The 18,831-nt window shown below is 40.8% G+C and overlaps 1 protein-coding gene across 1 annotated transcript in view; it reads right to left on the bottom strand.

Annotated features, from left to right (window-relative positions):
* Positions 1-4,579: 4,579 nt before the first annotated feature.
* lig1 (ligase I, DNA, ATP-dependent) overlaps positions 4,580-18,831 on the bottom strand; it is a 55,137-nt gene continuing 40,885 nt past the window's right edge. Inside the window, exons 24-27 of the mRNA XM_044034641.1 lie at positions 18,714-18,767; positions 12,660-12,803; positions 11,343-11,435; positions 4,580-4,765 (exon numbers count right to left, since the gene is read on the bottom strand). Of these exons, the coding sequence (XP_043890576.1) occupies positions 4,691-4,765; positions 11,343-11,435; positions 12,660-12,803; positions 18,714-18,767 (366 nt within the window). The 3' untranslated portion in view covers positions 4,580-4,690. The remainder of the gene's footprint in view (positions 4,766-11,342; positions 11,436-12,659; positions 12,804-18,713; positions 18,768-18,831) is intronic.

Genomic DNA, 18,831 nt, shown 5'->3' with positions numbered 1-18,831 from the left:
GGAGAATGGGGTGGGGGAGAGAGAGGTGTGTGTGTGGGGCACAAAAGGACAGATAAAGGTGAAACCTGGCCATTTTTTATAGATGCTCCCTTGTTTTTTCATTGCAGTTGCAGGCAATCCATAAACCTGCTTTAGGGGACACTTCCCTTTAACTTCAAAGAAGTCATCTTCAGCTCGACTTTCATCCGTCACAACACTGCACATCATCGCGTTCACCGGTCGCTTTGTTAAGCGCGTGGCCCAAACAGAGTTGAGCCGAAGTAGTGAGCAGGTACAGCCGAGATGAGCGACCGTGACTCCGACATCTCCCCGCGGACCGGGTCTGACCGGGGTGACTTGATGTGAACTAACAGCACAGCTGTTTGAACACACAGGCGAGGACCTCAGAGGCTGCTGTGCCTGCGATGCCCCACAGGCGCGTGATGTGCACCAGATGCCCACTCAGTAAACACACATTTATACACATGCACGCACACGCACACAGGCAGTTAAACAGACACACAGACACAGATGATTAAAAAAAAAAGAAAAAAAGAAATCCCATGTACAACAGGAAACAAACAGACACAGATACATGTCAGCATGCAGGAATTTAATTCACAGGCTTTCACGCTTTTCCCCGCCGCTCACACAATCACATGTACACGAATTAGGCAGTCGCCACATCGGAGCCTTCAGAGTAATCCAAAACAAAAGCCATGATCATACAACACACACACATTACGCAGCCGAATTCATTACATATTTGCATTTTCAATATTTCATGCTCTGCTGCCCGTTTGATTTCCATTAGGGCCTTTCTTCTTTCTCTCTCTCTCTCTCTCTCCCATCCCTCACACTCGCTGTTTCAAGCTTCTAAAGCAACAGCACAAACTGACGACCGCTATCTGAAATTCAGATTTACCAACACCAGAGTCCCTTCTCTTCTACGGAGAAAAAAGAAAAGAAAATAGACAAGATGTGTTAATGATATCCAAGATGAGTGTCAGATATAGAGTCGCAAAAATCAAAGAAGAGACAAGGGGATTCACAAGGAGGAAGTGAAAAAACTGTCTAATTACAGAGAAACTGTGTCGGTATGAGATCATAGTACTGACTGACCACAACCAAGAATAGGTCTACATTAGATTTCCCTGACCAAAATAATTACTAATAACAATGTTATTGTGAAAATTGCAAAAAGTAAATTAAAATATCATTAATTCACAGTGAAATCACCTATTTAGGTGAATATTCTTGGGTATAAAATGAAAATCTTAACTAAAATCCTTAGAAATCATCAGGTCTGAAATAGTGATGAGACGATATGATCACTGGATTCAATTGAGGAATTGATGACTTGTGAGATATCCCATAAACTCTTCACGAAGCAGAGGCTGTAAAGACGCCAAAATGTCATGTGACCAGAATGTGGGCAACAGATGCTTGTGTGTTCTGCTGCAGTGATTGTTTCAGGCTGTGTGAACTCATTTTTAGACAAAAAAAACAAAATAAATGAGTGTAATTTTGCATAAAGAGTGAATCAATCTCAAAAACTATAACATCATAACAGACAAACACTCAATCACTCACCTTATAGCACTTTATCCTCCAGGTCACACCCTGGACAGGTCACCAGTCCATCACAGGGACACAGAGACAAACAACCATCCACTCTCACATTTACCGTCAATTTAGAGTGTCTAATTCTTTCTAATCCCTAAATCAGCATGTTTCTGGACTTCTTTCTGGATTGTGAATTCTGGAAAGGCCCTTGCTCCAAGTGGGTCCCAGGTCTTCTTGCTGCAAAGGCAGATAGAGTGCAGATAAAAATCGGATAAACATACAGTCTGATATGATCCAAAAACCCTTTATATTATATAAATGATGTACATTTGTTATGCGACTGAGGCCTGATGGGAATAAACAGTGTAATTCTACTTATACAAGTAGATTTTCAAGGCTGTGATATTGGTATCAGACAAATAGAAGTGGCATAGAGCCACATCCCTAGTGTCTGCTACAGTAGGCGTGTCCAGGAGCACATTCCTCCATCACACACACACACACACAGAATTAGAAGTCACACAGTTGTGGTTTGTCCATATAAACAATAAAAACCAGCAGCTACAAAGGGCAGTCAAAACTGGATTTGGTATTTCCATGATTATTTCACCACAATGGTATCCTTCTCTCTGACTCCCCTCCAGCGGACACAGGACACAGCCCACACACACAAATAATAGGCAAACCACCAACTGTGCAGTATGCAAACTCACACGCGGAGACGGCGGAGCAAATAATGGTTCCGCAGGCCTCGTGAGTACAGGAGATGCAAACCACTCTGAATGTGAAAACAGTGACAACAGTACGCCACATACTGCGTGAGTCACCACTGAAGTGGGGGAGATTTTTAAATGCAAATATCCTGCAGACGAGCCGGCGTTCTAAAACGATTCGACGCGCACCTCCGCGTTTCCACAGGGTCTAGCGATGCTTATGATTCACATTCTGTGTTCTGTGGCGTTCAGTGAGACTTCCCGGTGCTGCTGCCGCACGGGAGCGAGGAATCACCCGTCACCCGCTCCACTCGCCTCAAAGATCACAACAGAGTTCACAGGCGACGACGGCCACGAGGCCGCACTTATTCAAGGTGTTACAGTGAAAGTAACGCTAATATGAGCATGAACAATGACAGTACTGAGAGTTTCCCCCGGCCTCACAGACGAGAGCTTGTTCCTCTTCCTCGTCCACTCATGTTGAAACTCTGCTTTCACCCTCGTCACGTTTTGAGCTTCCAGTTTCTCCTCAGCAGCACGGACGACTTTATGGCTAGTCTTGAGGAAGTGTGAGCACGAGGAGGTCACATGGTGTCGGGTCAGCAAGGCAAAACGATGGAAATCCATCCAAATTCATAAAGCACTTTAAAAAACAAAGACCTTTTAACAGACCTTTTAAGAAAATAAAAGCCTCGAAACGCAGATCTGGATCCTGCAACCTGCAAGATGAGGACGAATAAATAAAGTTAGTTTTATGAACTTAATAGAAGACCTAAGAACAAACAATAATACATATAATACAACAATAAAATACTGTAGAAACTATAAATACAACACAAATGAACAAGTCATCTTGAAAATGGGTTTTAAGATGTGTGGAAAGTGAGGGGGCGTGGCTAACACATGTTTTGGGGGTCGACGGTAGCTCCGTGGCGGTCATCTTTCAACTCTAAGGTCGTGGGTTCTGGAGACTACGATAGTTTGAGTAAAGCAGAGGCTCGTATAGATTTCCTTGTCTTCGTAAAACACTGAAAGATCAAGAAAATATTCAGCAAGTTCTGCTCCGAAAAGTCGTCATAAAATGGCTGCACACCACAAAATAACTTTGATTTGACATGAATCATTACAAGCTGTGGTGTCAAAATGAAAAGTCGCGACTGAAATGAATCAGAACATTTGTTGAAATTAGTTATTACAGGCTTTATATTACTGACATTTATATTTCTATGAACATTTGGTCCTTTTTTTGTTGTCGTCTTTTTCCATTATTGGTTGTTTTTGTGCCCTAAAATACACGTTTTTGTTCAAATCCAACATTCCAAATCACCTGTAAACTACGATGAATTGCAATTGATTTGTGTGCAGCACGCTACATGAATGCCGTTTGATTGATTGATGGCTGATAATAGAGACGGCGGAGTCTGGAGCGGGATGATGGACGACCGCCTGACGTCAGTATCTGTGGAGGCAAACACTCGGCTCGAGATAAGTGAACGCCGGCACACAGAATACTGAGTTACGGTTTATATTCCGTGTGACATGAGCAGTAAAGTAGATCTTTGTGTCTTTAATACAGGCCTGTCCATCTCGTATGACTCGCACAAGCAGTCGGCAACAGTTGGGAGACGGGGCGCCGCCGAACCTGCTGCACATGCATGCTACTTTTGTGTCCTGTGAGCCGCTAAAAGCTCGAGGCAGACAGACGCACAAACACACAAAAGTGGTTGCATCCCCGAACATGGCAGCAAAGTGGAGGAAACTCACAATCCTCTCTGCTTCTCCATTAATAACCACTCGTCCTTGGCTCTCAAACTGACCCTCCACCCCTCCACCCTCCCTCCCTCCAACAGTCTCTGATTGATTGAGGCTGGACAGTTAGTGGATTTCAATCATCTAATGCAAAGCAGTGAGTGCTTTTTCTTTTGTCCCGCTGTTTGAGCCACTGTCAGCGCTGAGGTCCATTTCTACTTCAAATGACGTTCCTGGCAGCCGGCAATCTCCTTGAGCGCGTCCTCTTATTACAGCACGCGCTAAATGCAGTTTGCTGCCACCTCTTGAGTGGACGAGCAGAGCCGAAACCAGGCCAGCTCAAAGTATTGGTATGCTGTGCATACGTTCCATGTGTTGCCGGAGCGGTTTTTGCAGAGTGAATCCCTGATGGAGATCCATTACCAGGAGGTATGAGTTGATCTGGGTATTTGGAATTTATGTGCAGTGTAAGCTCCGGTGTATTTACGGCGGTTTGGCTCTGGAACAAAAAAAAATGTGGAGTGAGTAAAAGAGGCACTTTGATAAATCAATAACAAAAATGTGAGGGCAACTAAAACTGGCAGGAGTCTTTATTTTTTTCTTCAACATTACAAAAAAGCAGCTATTTACAATTACACCAAACTTTCGTTTATTTATTATTCTTCGCTGATGACTGCAGGCGATCAGTAGTAGTCCTCCGGGTCAGCTTTCTCCCCCTGGTTCTGGATCTGCTGCTGCTTCTGGTACAAATCTGCAATCTGCACAGAGATGGACAGAGATGGAGCAGAAGCCGGAGGTAGAGAGAGAGAGAGAGAGAGAGAGAGATGGCAGGATGGATGGATGAATGAATCGATAGAGGGAAGATCATAAAGTAAGGTCAGCAACATGAAGAGGAAAAGCTAAAAATAACAGTTTGATTATTCATATCCTCGGCTTTGAAGTCGGAGGCTCGCAGCTGCAGAGACTGAGGCTGCGTTCACTCCAGCTTGTGAGGGTCTGAAGTCGAGAGAGGGTGCAAAGTGAATAATGTGAGAACAGCCAAACCAAACAGAATCACTGCAACTGGCACCAATCATCCCTGTAAACACATTCTGTAGGTCATTATGCAGAATCTATAGGCCAGAGACCCTCGAGCAAGGGCTCAACACGGCACTGTTTCAATTTGTGATATGAAAACAGTTTTAATAGCAACTTATGCCATTGTTTGATTATTGTAGGCTTACAAAATAAATAAATAATTCTCATCCTTTTTATGAGAGCATTATTAATGTTTTGATGTTATTTATCATTTATCATCAATAAAGAGCCTAAAGAGAAACCTTGCTACTGGTCAATCAATACCAAATTAACTGCCAGATATTTTGCTCTCAGTTCATCGAATGGGACTTCTTTTTATGATTTTTCCTCTCTCTTCATACTAAAATAGAACTGCAACTAACGATTATTGTCATAATCAATTCATATGTCGATTATTTTCTCAATTAATCGACTGATCGGTGTTTGTAACGTTCTCAGACGTCTCGTTTTAACGGTTTCTTTCGCGCGGGGCAAAGAAGCTGATAAATCTGAAAGCTTGTTAACAAAAAACACACTCTAACATCAGATAAACAACTAATAATTGATAATCGAATAATTAATCCAGTCCTATACTGAAATAACCCAAAAAAGGTGGGGGTTATGAGGGTTTGAGGAATCAACTGTTGACGTTTCTTTACCATTTAAGGGCACAAAAACAAATAAATCAATCCAGGAACTGATCTGTCAGATTAATCGATCGTGCAAATAATAGTTACGACACAATGTATGAGCTCAGAGTTGGGAGATTGCAGAGGCAGAGCCACCACGGCCGAGCGACTCTCGGCTGACTGAGTCCAACAAACTTTCCTTAATCAGAACTCCGTGTGTGCGTGTGTATGTACAACCTCATGGATAAAACCTGACAGAAATATCACTTAATACTTGTTAGATTTGGAAGTGGAGTTGGTGCATTAAGGCTGGAGACGGTGCAGGCGGCAGATGGCTGCTCAAGCAAGTGAAGATTCACATTACACTGAGGCGCACGTCTAATGAAGGTGAAAATAGTTGTCGGGCAGAAAATAAAAGCCCCCCAAAAAAATCAGGCCTCCAGCTGTTTTGTTTTGATGCGTCATTAATGCGAGAATCTCACGTGTGCCGTTAAAAAACACATCCGTGTGACACCTGAGAAACGAGGCGAGCAAAACTTTCAAGATTGTTCTTTTCAAAACAGCCTCAAACATGTCAGTCAAAACACTACAGAGAGTGAACATGTTTACAAACCAGACATGAACGTCAACCAGAATCTGTTCGCCTGAAGACGAGCCGCATGAATCTTGACAGAATTCCATGACTGATTCATGTACGGACATAAAAACCAGCATCAGATATTTAGGCCACGTCCACACACATCAAAAAGTTCCGTAAAGACGGCGTCGTTTCAGGAAACAACTCAAATTGTTTAGTGCATAATAATATGTTACACCAGAAAACAGATGCTTTACACATTTAATAACAGAGGATATTATATTTTGATATAATAACAAAGGAGACAGTGTGTTTCCACAGGCTCGCCTCGCCACGGCACGGTTAAGCTGTGTTTCCACTGGCATAGTACCTGGAACCAGGTACTTCTTTATTGCACCTGCTCTGGCAAGGTCCAAGTGCGCTGACGAGATACTATACGTGACGTCATCAGACTGCCGGCCACTGATCGGTCAGAGTGCCGTCACAGGAAGAGACGTCCGACATGAAAATACAGTTTCATGTGCCCTAAAACGCCGTCTCCGTGTGGACTGAACGCCTCGCCTTCACCTAAACGCACGCCGACGTCAATCTGAAGGAAACTACACTGTGAGACTACCTGGCACGACAGACCATGATTATTTCCAGGTATTAAAGACAGAAAATATCAGATTGAATTTGTTGATTTGTGGCCGTTGTTCATCAAGGAAAAACAACATTTTCCTCATTACTGTCAGAATATGAAGCTGTGATATCTTTAGGGTGTTGCACTGTTGGTAAAGGGTGGAGAAAAAAAAAAGCAATTTGAAAATGTCACCTTGGGCTCATTGTGATTAGTTTTTTTTTTGTTATTATTATTATTGTTATCTTCATTTTTGGATATGACAGAGCAAACAATGAATCCATTAGTTGAGAAAATGATTGTCAGATAAATCAGTTATGAGAGTAATTGAGTGCAGCTGCACATCAGATAAGGGGAGGATAAATATTTGGCCACAATCAAATTATTTGACTATGTTTAGATAAATTATGTAGAGTAACGAGGAGTCATTTAACAAGTTCAACTTATTCCTTGGACACAATTCAGTTTTTCTTATTTATTTATTTACTTAGAACACAGATAACAAAAGCTAGGTGACCTTTGTGACCTCTAACCAGCTGCAGGGATTTCACCATTAACCCGTCTGTGAGCCGAGCTCACCCCCCAAAATGTGACTTCAGAATGTTTGGCATTTTATTTCACCATTAGTGAGTTATTATTGTGGCTGTAAAAGAAGTTTTTAAACTGTTCACTCTCCCGTCCACCAAAGTCCATACAGAAAAACAGCGTTTTTAGCCCTTGTGGAACAGAGGAGCGAAATATCACTTGGGTAAAACCAAAATCTGATCTACCTCTTGGTTTACTTCATCTGTTGAACGTCAAAATGTTTATAAGCATAAAATATCCCCCCAAAAAAAACAGGATGGATCATTTTTTGAAGAGAAAACGTATTTTCTTATGTTTAATATAAAAAAAAAACGTTGCCATTGTTGCTTCACCGATGAAAGAAGAAAAGAAAGTAAAAGACGATAAAATCATTGGTGCTGCAGCCCTAATTATTCTTTCTTTTTAGACTCATTAATCATTATGAATACATTTGAGGAGGAAGGTTGAGAACGGAGTGAGTTAGTGTCGTATATTTACTCTAAGGTTGTCCATATTATTTTCATTATAATGTCATAATGATGTATGCACTGATTTGTAAGCTGGGGACTCCAAACAGGCCGGTTAGCCCCGTGGCTTCTTTTTTAAAGAATAAACAAATCGCTTAATATCGGAAATTTTATTTATGTCTTCAAGGGACGTAATTATCCTTAAGCAAAGTGTAATTTATATGGTGATTCGTAAAAAATGACGGCTTTTATGTTTTGTCAGAGGTGAAGGCGCCGCTGACCTGTACATCTCTACTGTACAGTATAACTCAGTCTCTGCCGCGTGACGATTTATTTCCCAGACTCCCACAGTAAACTCCGGAGGTGGCGCCGTGCGGCGAGAGGACAACATAAAACAATGCCACTATTAAAACTGGGAGTTGTCCTTGCGGCGACTCTGCACCCTTGAACATTTTACAGGACATCGCCGTGATGATGACGGCGCTGACGATGCATCATCGCCACACGACACTTTGAGTAACATGGCCCGACTAACATATGACCGAGTTTTTACAGCTTCACAGTTACAGTGTTACTGCACTGTTTGACCTCATGAGCCTCGTCATATTTCTTATTTGACATTTTTCTCTACTCGACTGCGCTGATGATTTCACAACCCCTCTGCCTTTTCTTTTACAACTCCATTTATGGGAGATTTCAACATTTGTGGTTCATTTAAAAAACAAAAACAAAAAAAATACAGAAATATTTTCCTTTCACAGATACAAAGAGGAACAAAAATCAGCACGAAACAAGAGGAGTCTTCGTTAAACAGTGGGTTTTAAATGTATGTTGCGTCATTAGGTCGGGGGCCAGGTGGACAAAAGGTCATTACACTTAGTTTTACACAGTTAATTATTAAAATAAATGTCAGATAATTAAAGACTGACTTTTGCTCTAGAGTCAAAGTTGAGGAAAATGAGCTCATTTTCCAAACTGGACTGAAACATTTGCACTTTTTCACTGTTAATTTAACTGATGAACTATTTAAACAGAGACACAAACCTGACCTATTCTCCAGACGGGAATCGTCCCTGACTCAGCAGCAAGCGGTTTTGTGTTTCTTTTTTGTCTATTTTTTTTGTTTTGCATCTTCATTTGTGCACATAATTTCATACATGTGTTTTTATTTTAAATTTTATTTTTTACATTCATTCACTCTGTACTGAACATTTCCTTCGTCACTCTGATTTTTAGTGTTGGAAACGTTTTGGTTAATGTAAGTGCACTTATTAACTAAATCTACATTATTAGTCTGGCTGTTTCCAGACATGTTTCATCATCATCATCATTTACTGTAACAGCAAAGCAAGCAAAGCTTCTTCCAGTTATGGTTGAGAAGTGAAACTTGGCTGCAAAAAAAAATAAAAATAGTACCCATAACAGGATATCCCTGCTTTAGTAACACAGCTACCGTCTATTAATGAGCTCCTGTGGCTCAGTGAGGAAACCCAGTGTCCACATGACCAACTTAACCAGCTGAAATTGCCAAAAACCTAATGTAGGCTGTAATTATATTTGTCAGTAAGCTAACATATTATTAGCTGAAAGGCGGTTGTTTGCTTCTTTCTCTCTCTTGCTGTCAATGTGGATGCGGGCAAACAACAATAACATGCTTTCAAACAACGTAAAAACATGTACAGCTGCCATGTAAACACACACACACGTGTGTGATGTGTGTGTTACAGCTGCAGCTCTGCACCTGCAGTGGTAAATCTGTTTAAACCAGGGGTGTCAAACTCATTTTTGTTCAGGGGCCACATACAGGACAGTTTGATCTCAAGTGGGCCGGACTAGAAAAATAGTAAAATAATAGCATAATAACCTATGAACAACAAGAACTCCTTGCTTTTTTTTCTCCTTTGTTTTACATTTAATGAAGGATATTTTTACAAGACATTTCTTGAGAAATATAAGTGCAATTACAACAACATCGTGCCTAAATGTACTATTTACACATCACACTGGATCTAAAAAGGCACAAACATTTAGTCACAGGTATCTGGAAGAGAAAAATATTGTATTTGAGTTACGTTTAGATTGTAATCGTAGTGTGAAATTTTAACATATTCATCCTGTGGGCCGGATTGGACCCTCTGGCTGGCCGGATCTGGCCCCTGGGCCGTATGTTTGACACCCCTGGTTTAAACGCTGCGGGTTCATTCAGAGAGAACAAGAAAATACAAAAAAAATCCCCAAATACTGCCCTCCACCCAATGATCTCTGACTTTATTGACATAATATAATTACATCCTACATTGGGTTTTTGGCAGTAGCAGGTGGTGTAGAAACAGACACACACACACACACACACACACACTGAGGCGCTCAGCAGGTTAGCTGTCACGCATTTGCAGCGTAGCTGAAGCAACAGCTCCCGCTCTTCAGTTGCAAAATGATATTCACTCTCATGAATGGATTTACTCGTTATTACAATAAGGGATGTCCCAATCAGCTTTTTTGGCCCCTTTTCCCCCTGCTAATATACCAAGTCTAAATTCAATACTATTTTGCTAACAAAGCTGCTTAGTAAACATAAATAATACTCCTGACTCATGTGTCTGTGCTGCTGCGACACTGTAGTAACAGCAAGAGCCCAAGGGCGAGGACGGTGGTGTCACAAGCTCTCGGTTCGCGAGGCCAGTGCCGTTTGTCTACAACATATCACTTCCCTACACGTTTGTTAAGCAGGTGGTTTGATACCTGTGTTTATGTTCTGTACTAACAAAAGCTTGAGCACTTAGGTGCCTTACAGAGGACAGAGTGAACGGGAGTAGATCACAACGTATTAAAACATGACCATTTATACCAAATACAGTTACTATGAAATAAATGCCACTGCAAGTCTGAACTAAATTAGACACAGAAATCCACCAATTTTTAAATCAGAATCCAAATCCATGTGGCTTTATGCTTAAATGCATGACGTCATTGACCTGTGCCGTGGAAGCGTGGCAAAATAAAATAAACAAATTAGAGTGCCGTCCACTTCTGTTTTTGAATTTCCCCTAAAGCAGATCACTAAAGGTACATCTTATGATTCCTACATGTCTCCCTCTAACACCGAGTGGTCTCAAAATATGATGCTTTATGTGTAATGAATCAGATGAATGGAGCCTTAGTTACCTCTGAACTGGGGGTTGAATGTGTGTGTGGTTATTGAAAATAAAATAAAATAAGACGGAGCTAAAAAAGAAAATGCTAAAAAAACACAAGCAGTAGGTCTAATCACTTTCAGTTAAGACATAAAAGAATAAAGAGTTTTCTTGTCTCAACAGCTCAACCTCTATTTTCCATCTCAAAGGGGAAGAGCTGTAACTGATGAGCACATTCAAAATTCAAACGATACCCAACTCTCCTGCCAGAACCGGTGATTTAACGTACCTGAGCTCCGGTCGTGGCGTCTTCGGGTTTTTTGTCATCTCTGATTCGAAGAAAGCGGGGGAAGCGCAGAGAAATGCCCTTCTCCGGATCCACCTGAGGGCAGACGCGCGGACACAAACAGAATCAGCAAAACGGAAAACTGTCACTGATGCATGTCAGCTTTTGCACTTTCAGTGAAACCCACAGGATCTGTGTTGAATCAAGAGTGTATGGTTTTATAAAGCAATGGAAAAAACCCTTTGGCTCCATCAATTTCACTGCTTTAATTCACCATCTGGACGGTTTCTCATGAAATATTTACTCAGGTTCGACTCCAACCGAGCTCAAAAATCACACACATGTCTGACTCTTGCAACCATCACAGAATCAACTTCCAGAGCGCGGCTCATCCACCAAACTATGGACGCACATGTCGCCTGGATCGCCATGGCAACACACAAGCGCAGTTAACACTCACTGGGATCACCAAGGGCTACTCAAACTGATGAGTGTATCTCACGCTTCAGAGCATGTGTGATCTTCCTTAGACAGAGGTGACTAATAACACTGTCAACTGTCATTTACTGTGCATCAACAGTTGGAGATACAAACATTTTAAGACATAAAACAGTCACACAAAACCTTTTTGTTTGCTTTTTTGCAGTAATCAAAGCCTTCTGTTAAATTGTACTTATCTTCTAATCTATGCATTGTTGCTTCAGGAAACCGCACCACAGTCCATAGAGAAAATCAATGATTTTACATCATGGCACACAGAGGCCGTTAATGCACTGCTGTCTCAATCAGTGAGTTATTTTGTGAATTCAAACCAGTTTTTTTGCAAATTCAGCTTTTGAAAATTCTTCCTTTAGCTTTACCCAAGTGTCAGAAATGTAAAAAAAAAAAAAGCCCACAGTAGACCAGCAGTCTCAGTAACCTAAACCATAACTTAAAGGTTAACTGATGATGAATGCAACTTATGTGCACCTTAAAAATAAAACAATGATCAGCCAGTATTGTTAGAAAAAAGTCAAATTTGTTCTTCCTTCCTTTGTCCCACAACAATGATTCAAACTAGAGCTTTATACTGTTGTTGTTATGCCAAACACTTTTTATGTGCAGTGTGAGACTTTGTGTCCAAAGTGCAGCCAAATGTAATAAACAAGTATCTGTTCCATTAAATCCAGCCCCTTTTTTTACAACATTTTTTAATAACTCTATTAAGCAGCGCTAATTGTGACTTTTTCCACTGTGGGTAACAGACCATAACAAGCAGAAATTATCAGTCAAAACACATTGGGGGGTGGGGGGGTAGAGAGAGAAGAGAAAGCAACTGACCAATCCCAGGGCAGCCTTGTAGACGGGTGACAGCGACAGGTCAGCGCACTTCACTTCCCACACCTGCATGGCATCGAGCCACACGTCGGGCTCTGCTGATTGGTCGACGCGGTAGTAGGCTCGAGGCTTGGGCAGAATATGATCCTGGGGGGGGGGAATAAAACACAAACGGTGACCATTTTTCTGACGACTTAAAAGAGATTTTGAAAGTGAAAGAGAGTGGCTTTGGTTGACCTGCAGTATTTCCCAGAGAGAGCTGGAACACCGACATGTCTGATCACATGACGGGCAACATGAGAGGGTGATTTCCAAACCTCATTATCATATCATACACCGTATATCATCATCAACACCTAAATATGTATGTATGCGTTACCTGATATTCACCCCTGGTGGTGTGATTCTGCTCACCCACACTTTCAGTCTACACCATTTCTATTCCAGAGTCATAACAAGCTTTTCAAATTAAAAGAAGATTCAAAGTTCCAGAGGCCAAAAATAATGTTTTGAGGCCAAAGTGATCTTTGGTCACCCAAGGCCAAACATTGAATCAGTTAGTCAGCGAACATAAAGTGAACATTTGTGCCAAAAGTGAAAAAACTCTTTGGCAAAGCAATCAAACTCTGGCCAGTTTATCTTAAGACTCTGACTGAATATTTGTACCAGAGTTTAAGAAAATTCTTAAAGGTGTTTTGAGACATTTGCGCTCACCAGTGTGTAAATATGGCCTCTGGCTGTTGACGGGCCCAGAGGTATGAAAAAAATAAAGTAAAACACTGCGGCTGAGGAGCTACGCTTTAACAATTAATCATGGAACCCAGCGTGAAAACCAGGACAAAATATCATGCACTCACTGCTGTGACTGTGAGGAGAATAGCGGAGTAAAGCTGTTGAATACATTATTAGTTAAACATTAAATTATTTGTAAATGTTTCCCCGAGTGTTTTAATTACAGTTGTCCGTGTGTGCAAATTACACATCTGTCATCTTTCTTTTGTTTTACCTAAAGATGGATTTTTACATCCTAAATTCACATTTCTTTTTATGAACTGTACATCAATCCATATGAAAAACACTAAAATACAGTCTGTATAAAATGCCGTTGGGAATTTTGCTGGAATATCATAATATAATTTTAAGCTTATATCACGCACTCACAGTCCAATGATATCTTCATGTTATCATCCCTGCATTAAAGAGTAGTGTTGATGGTATCTCATGTGGTAATGTTCCAGGATTTAAATTTATTACATCGTGAATCATAAAACGGGAGCTGGATTGAGTTAGCGGAACGATGCACGACTTTTACCCTAATGTAACAGTGTCGGAGTCAGTGAGATGGTTAAATGTCTTGATGCAGGGAGATAGTCGGCTGTCTCCACTCCCATTTCTGTCTGTTAGAGGAAAACCAGCCTTGCAAGATCAGGGCTGCCGAACACGGAGTCCACAGAACCGGGAGGTGTCGGGAAGTCTCGGGACATGCAAACACAAATTGCTTTACAGGAGTACACACACACATCCAAGCAAGGTGTCGGCTATAAGATCAAGGGAGCAGTAACGTTATTTTCCGACGTTCATAATGGCAGAGCCGGCGAAAAAGAACCATATATCGCGTTTCCACCGGATCGCCTCGGCGCGGTTGAGTTGCGTTTCCACTAGCATAGTACCTGGTACCAGGAAGTGATGTCCGATACAAGAATCAAGTCGAACAATGCCAGACTTAATCTCCAACAATTACCAGGGAAATGTCTAAAATCTCAATATCTGGTGTATTTAGCAACATCACTGCTGAGCGCGAGTGGCATCGCAAACCCTGCCGCTGTATTTCAGTCCAGTGACGGTGTCAGACGGAGTCTGTGCTCCGGTCACGGACGAAGTACTGAACAAATAGTTTTCATTCACTGACTCTAGTGATTAATTTACACTGAAAACAACTGCTTTACAAGTCACTCGTCTGTGTGCGTCTAAAACAAAGCTGGGACCATAGAGGAAAAGGGCCAATAGAAAACTATTTTTGGAGAAAGCAAGGAAGAGGAAACAACTGTCAGATAAGGAGGTAAACAATAGATGGATGGGTGGTTTACAGGGCGTACAAAATACGTACAACGAGAAAAAGTTAAAATCGCAAAATATCTGTCAGAAAAAATAAAAATTGTCTACCTTAGCACTTTGCTGAGTTAAAAAACCAACCATCCTTTTATTTTAAACTTTGACACAAGCAGCCACTCCGTCAGCATCAGTGTAAAACTTTGACAAAACGGTATCCATCTCCCTTTGACTCGAAGCAGCCGTTTCAGCAAACACGGCTCTCAAACAGTGTAATGTGACTGTAGACTGCTGTGGTGCTCACAGAACTGGGTCATGGTGCTGGAGTTTACACCGTAGGCATTACTGTGACGCTCTCATACAGTGTGAATTACAATGAGTGAGCACGCGTGTGTGTGTCAGGGCTCAGACGCACACATGTACATCTGTCTGAGAACTGTCAGGTAAAAGCCAGAGGGAAGCAATCGACACTGAATCCTGTTAAAATGCTTCGTCAAATTCCTTCAAAGGAATAACTTAAGTTAATAAAAGCCAAAAAGTGTTATGCCACAATCTGAGTTGACTTGAATATATTTACACCTCAACGTGCTGGATGAATTATTCTCCAAAGGCAAATTCAAGGCGGGTTATTTAAAGAGTGCAACAATCACATACAGTGTTGTCATTGGGGAGGTGCATATATTATGACTGCATGAATTATGCAGCAATAAAAGTCTGAGTATTGATTAAGAACACATTTAGATTTTTAAATTTAAGTGAGATAACGTCAAATGAAAGCAAGTGAACTTTGGGTTTTACCATGAATTACTTGACGATTTTATCTTTCTTTGCAGTAGAAATAATAAGAGCATGTTTTAAAATAATGAGGGCATGTTTTAAACTTTAAACTGGCAAAAGCACATTGGACTCAACGCGATTAATGTTAAGGTCACTATTCCTTAAAGAAGTGACGCCAGTTAATTAGCTTCATTTTAAATCTACTACAATTACATATCGAAATCATAGCTGAGATAATGTGCTAACAACCATAAACAGCATGAGGGGAAAACAAATGAGACACGTTAGGTGTAGTAACATGGACGCTACAGTCCTTAAATAGACCTGAAAAGCTCTACAGTGAAACAGAGGACGATGGCAGATGCTTTCACTGTTCTCCTTCTGATGTCATCTCTAATTAAAGTAATAATTGCTTATTGTTCTAGCCATGTCAATCTCGACAAACTTGAAGCAAATGTATCACCTTACAAGCGCTCAGCTTCTTACTTTGCGAGTTTGATGATTTAAAAAAAAAAACAATAGCAATGAAACAGGAAAGAAAAACAAAACAACTAAGCTGTAATAAAATGAAATTTAGCCTGGGGAAGAAAAAAAAACGTGGCTCCAGGCTGCGAGTCGTAATTATATTCAAGATTGACTTGACGGCTGAGTAAAGTGGTTTGAGAAATCACTGAAAATCATCCAAATACAATTACAACAGGGAAGGAGACGTTTAAATGTGAGGGGATGGTACCAATGGAAACCTTAACGTTTTTATGTTCCAAAAAATATTTAAATGATAACCAAAGAATCAAAAGTGCCAACTGGTAGTGTTATCACCTGTGCGAATCCGAACACCCTTTTTAAAGCATCGAAATTCGCCATGGAGGCACCTACTGGAAGATAATGCTGGTCAATCATGCTGGTGTTCACTGTTAATGTGCTGTGCTTTATTATACATTTTCCTCTAAATCCATTCATCTTCTACCACTTTATGCTCCGCATGCTGTGCCAATCTCAGCTGACACATGCCGAACATGCAACGGAGGCTTCTTGCTGCAAAGGCAAGAGCTCTAACCACTACAACAACCATGACAATCTTCCTCTAAATCATAAATCTATCAATGCCCTCGCTATCCAACAGGTGTGATAGACACTGGATTTTATTTATTTTTAAAGCTCTCACTGGTCTCTTACTATCCCATATTAACTCTCTGTAAAACCATCTGAAAACTTCCCACACTTTTACCATTAGGACAATTTAAATCCATAATTGCGTCTTATTTTACTTCCAACTGCTACCGTTTTTAGCTAGACCTCTCTGTTTTTATAATAGTTGTCACTTTACTTTGTGATATTTCAGACTTGATATTCAAATATTTAGTTTTTTGTCTCCGCTATACTGTAAATGAGTTTGCTGCTTAATATGTTTCCGAGTTTAAACACAGTTTTTGATTCTAATTGTTGTAATAATAATAATAATAATAATAATAATAATGTAGAATCTTAAAAAGTGAGGAACACCTTGAGGTGCTTTCATGCAAGGTGCTTGGGGTAGCATTCCTGTTGTTGCTAAGGCTGAGATGATGGTTGCAGGTCTACCCTGACAACACATACTCATCTTCACCTAACAAAAAATATGAAGTTTTTGCATCTTGGTGCATCCACATTGGCATCACTTTCATTTGTGGCTGTGCTCGTCTCAAGTCTATTTTAAAATCATTAATTTGTATGCACGACAGCTACATTTGAACATCTCCTTATACTGGAGAAAAGAAATAAATCTCCAGTTGAGTCCTTTAAACATTTTTTTAAAAAAAAGAAAGAAAAGAAAAGATCTCAATGTGCCTCTTGTTAAATCGCAGTGCAGCACCACCCAGGAGAGTGTGAACAAAGCCAATCGTCTCGCTGTCTCGGGCCCCATCAGCCTGCAGTGCTGCGACCAAAGCAACATGGCCACACCAGCAGCTCACTTTAATTCACCATCCATCACTTTCAGACGGTGGACTTCGTTACAAAGCACTACACCACAGGACGCTTTGTTCTAAAGGGGGGGGGGTGGGGAGGTTACACCAACTTCTCAATCACCGTTGCACTGTTTCTGCACCACGCTGCAGGTTGTACCAATAAGTCTGAAAACTTCATCTTATCCTATATCTTAGATTCCTTTTTCTCCCAAACATCCCCAACATACTCAGTACAAGGTCGACAGAGTCAGTACGATGTGTGTAAACGTAAAATATCTGTATAAAAGTCACTTTTATACACAGAGGACTACATTTGAAAAGCATCTCTGCCGATTTCTGAACAAGCAATTCAAACAACCAAACAAAGACACACACGCGGCCATTTTCTGAGAGAAGTCATCAGTTTCTTGCCAGGCTGTTGCTCTGCAACAAACTTCTTCAGGTGTAAATTTAAAAAGCAATTCATCACCTAATGTCAGGGCTTAGCCAGCACAGTTATCTCCAAGTGCAAGTTTTTGTTGGTGAAACAGAAGAATTTCTTTGCTAAATACTCTACTACTTCTTTTTTTTTTTAAGTGGTAGACTGTGCTGCACAATAGTAGACACTCTGTGGACAAGACTTGGGACAAAAACAGAGCAAATATCTATTATCTATGACTTTATAAAGTTAAAAAGGTACCTGTAATGGCCAAATCCAATACATCCAATTCATTAGCAACCAGGACACAACGTACAACAGGTACAGTCGAAAGCTGCTTTCAGACATTCACTGATCTGGAAATGTCTGGAAATTCTGCAGACGTTGTCCAGAGGGGCTACAACGGATTGTAATTTTCTCACGTGTCTGCTGCTAAATAAGCTGCCTTTTGAAAAAATTGTAATATGATCTTTGTGAAATTCTGGATAATCCACAGTGAATGAATGAGCATGTGTCTTGCCTTCTACATGCGCAAGCCAGACTTCAAGCCTCTCACCTGGATCCTGCAAACAAGACTGCTGCATTTGTCCTGAGTTAATGTCTGTAAATGGCTAGATATGTTTGCTTCTTTCCATCATTGACTTAAATACTCCTTGGCCTTGGCTGTACAACCCTCTGCTTCTACTCTATATAAAAGTTACAGTCTCCTTAACAAAAAGCTGAACCTGATTTGGTTAAAAAAATAAATTCAAACTGTTTTCAAATGTCAAGTTAAGAAAGGTCAAGAAATGTGCGTTTTTGTTTAGTTTCTTTCTTCCTTTCTTTTAATGAGCCAGTGAGTGTGGCGGTCACAGTGTGGCACTTTACCTTTAAGAACTTATAATGCTGCTCCAGATCTTCATCCTTGAAACCTGTGCCGATCTGAAAGAGACAAAGGGAGATAAGATCAGACACACACAGTCCCACACGGTGAGAGGACAGACAT

The sequence above is a fragment of the Solea senegalensis genome, linkage group LG1 (assembly GCF_019176455.1).
Source record: "Solea senegalensis isolate Sse05_10M linkage group LG1, IFAPA_SoseM_1, whole genome shotgun sequence".
In the NCBI taxonomy this organism is placed as follows: Eukaryota; Metazoa; Chordata; class Actinopteri; order Pleuronectiformes; family Soleidae; genus Solea; species Solea senegalensis.
Note: the sequence above shows the minus strand (reverse complement) of the source record. Positions and strands in the feature narration are given on the sequence as shown.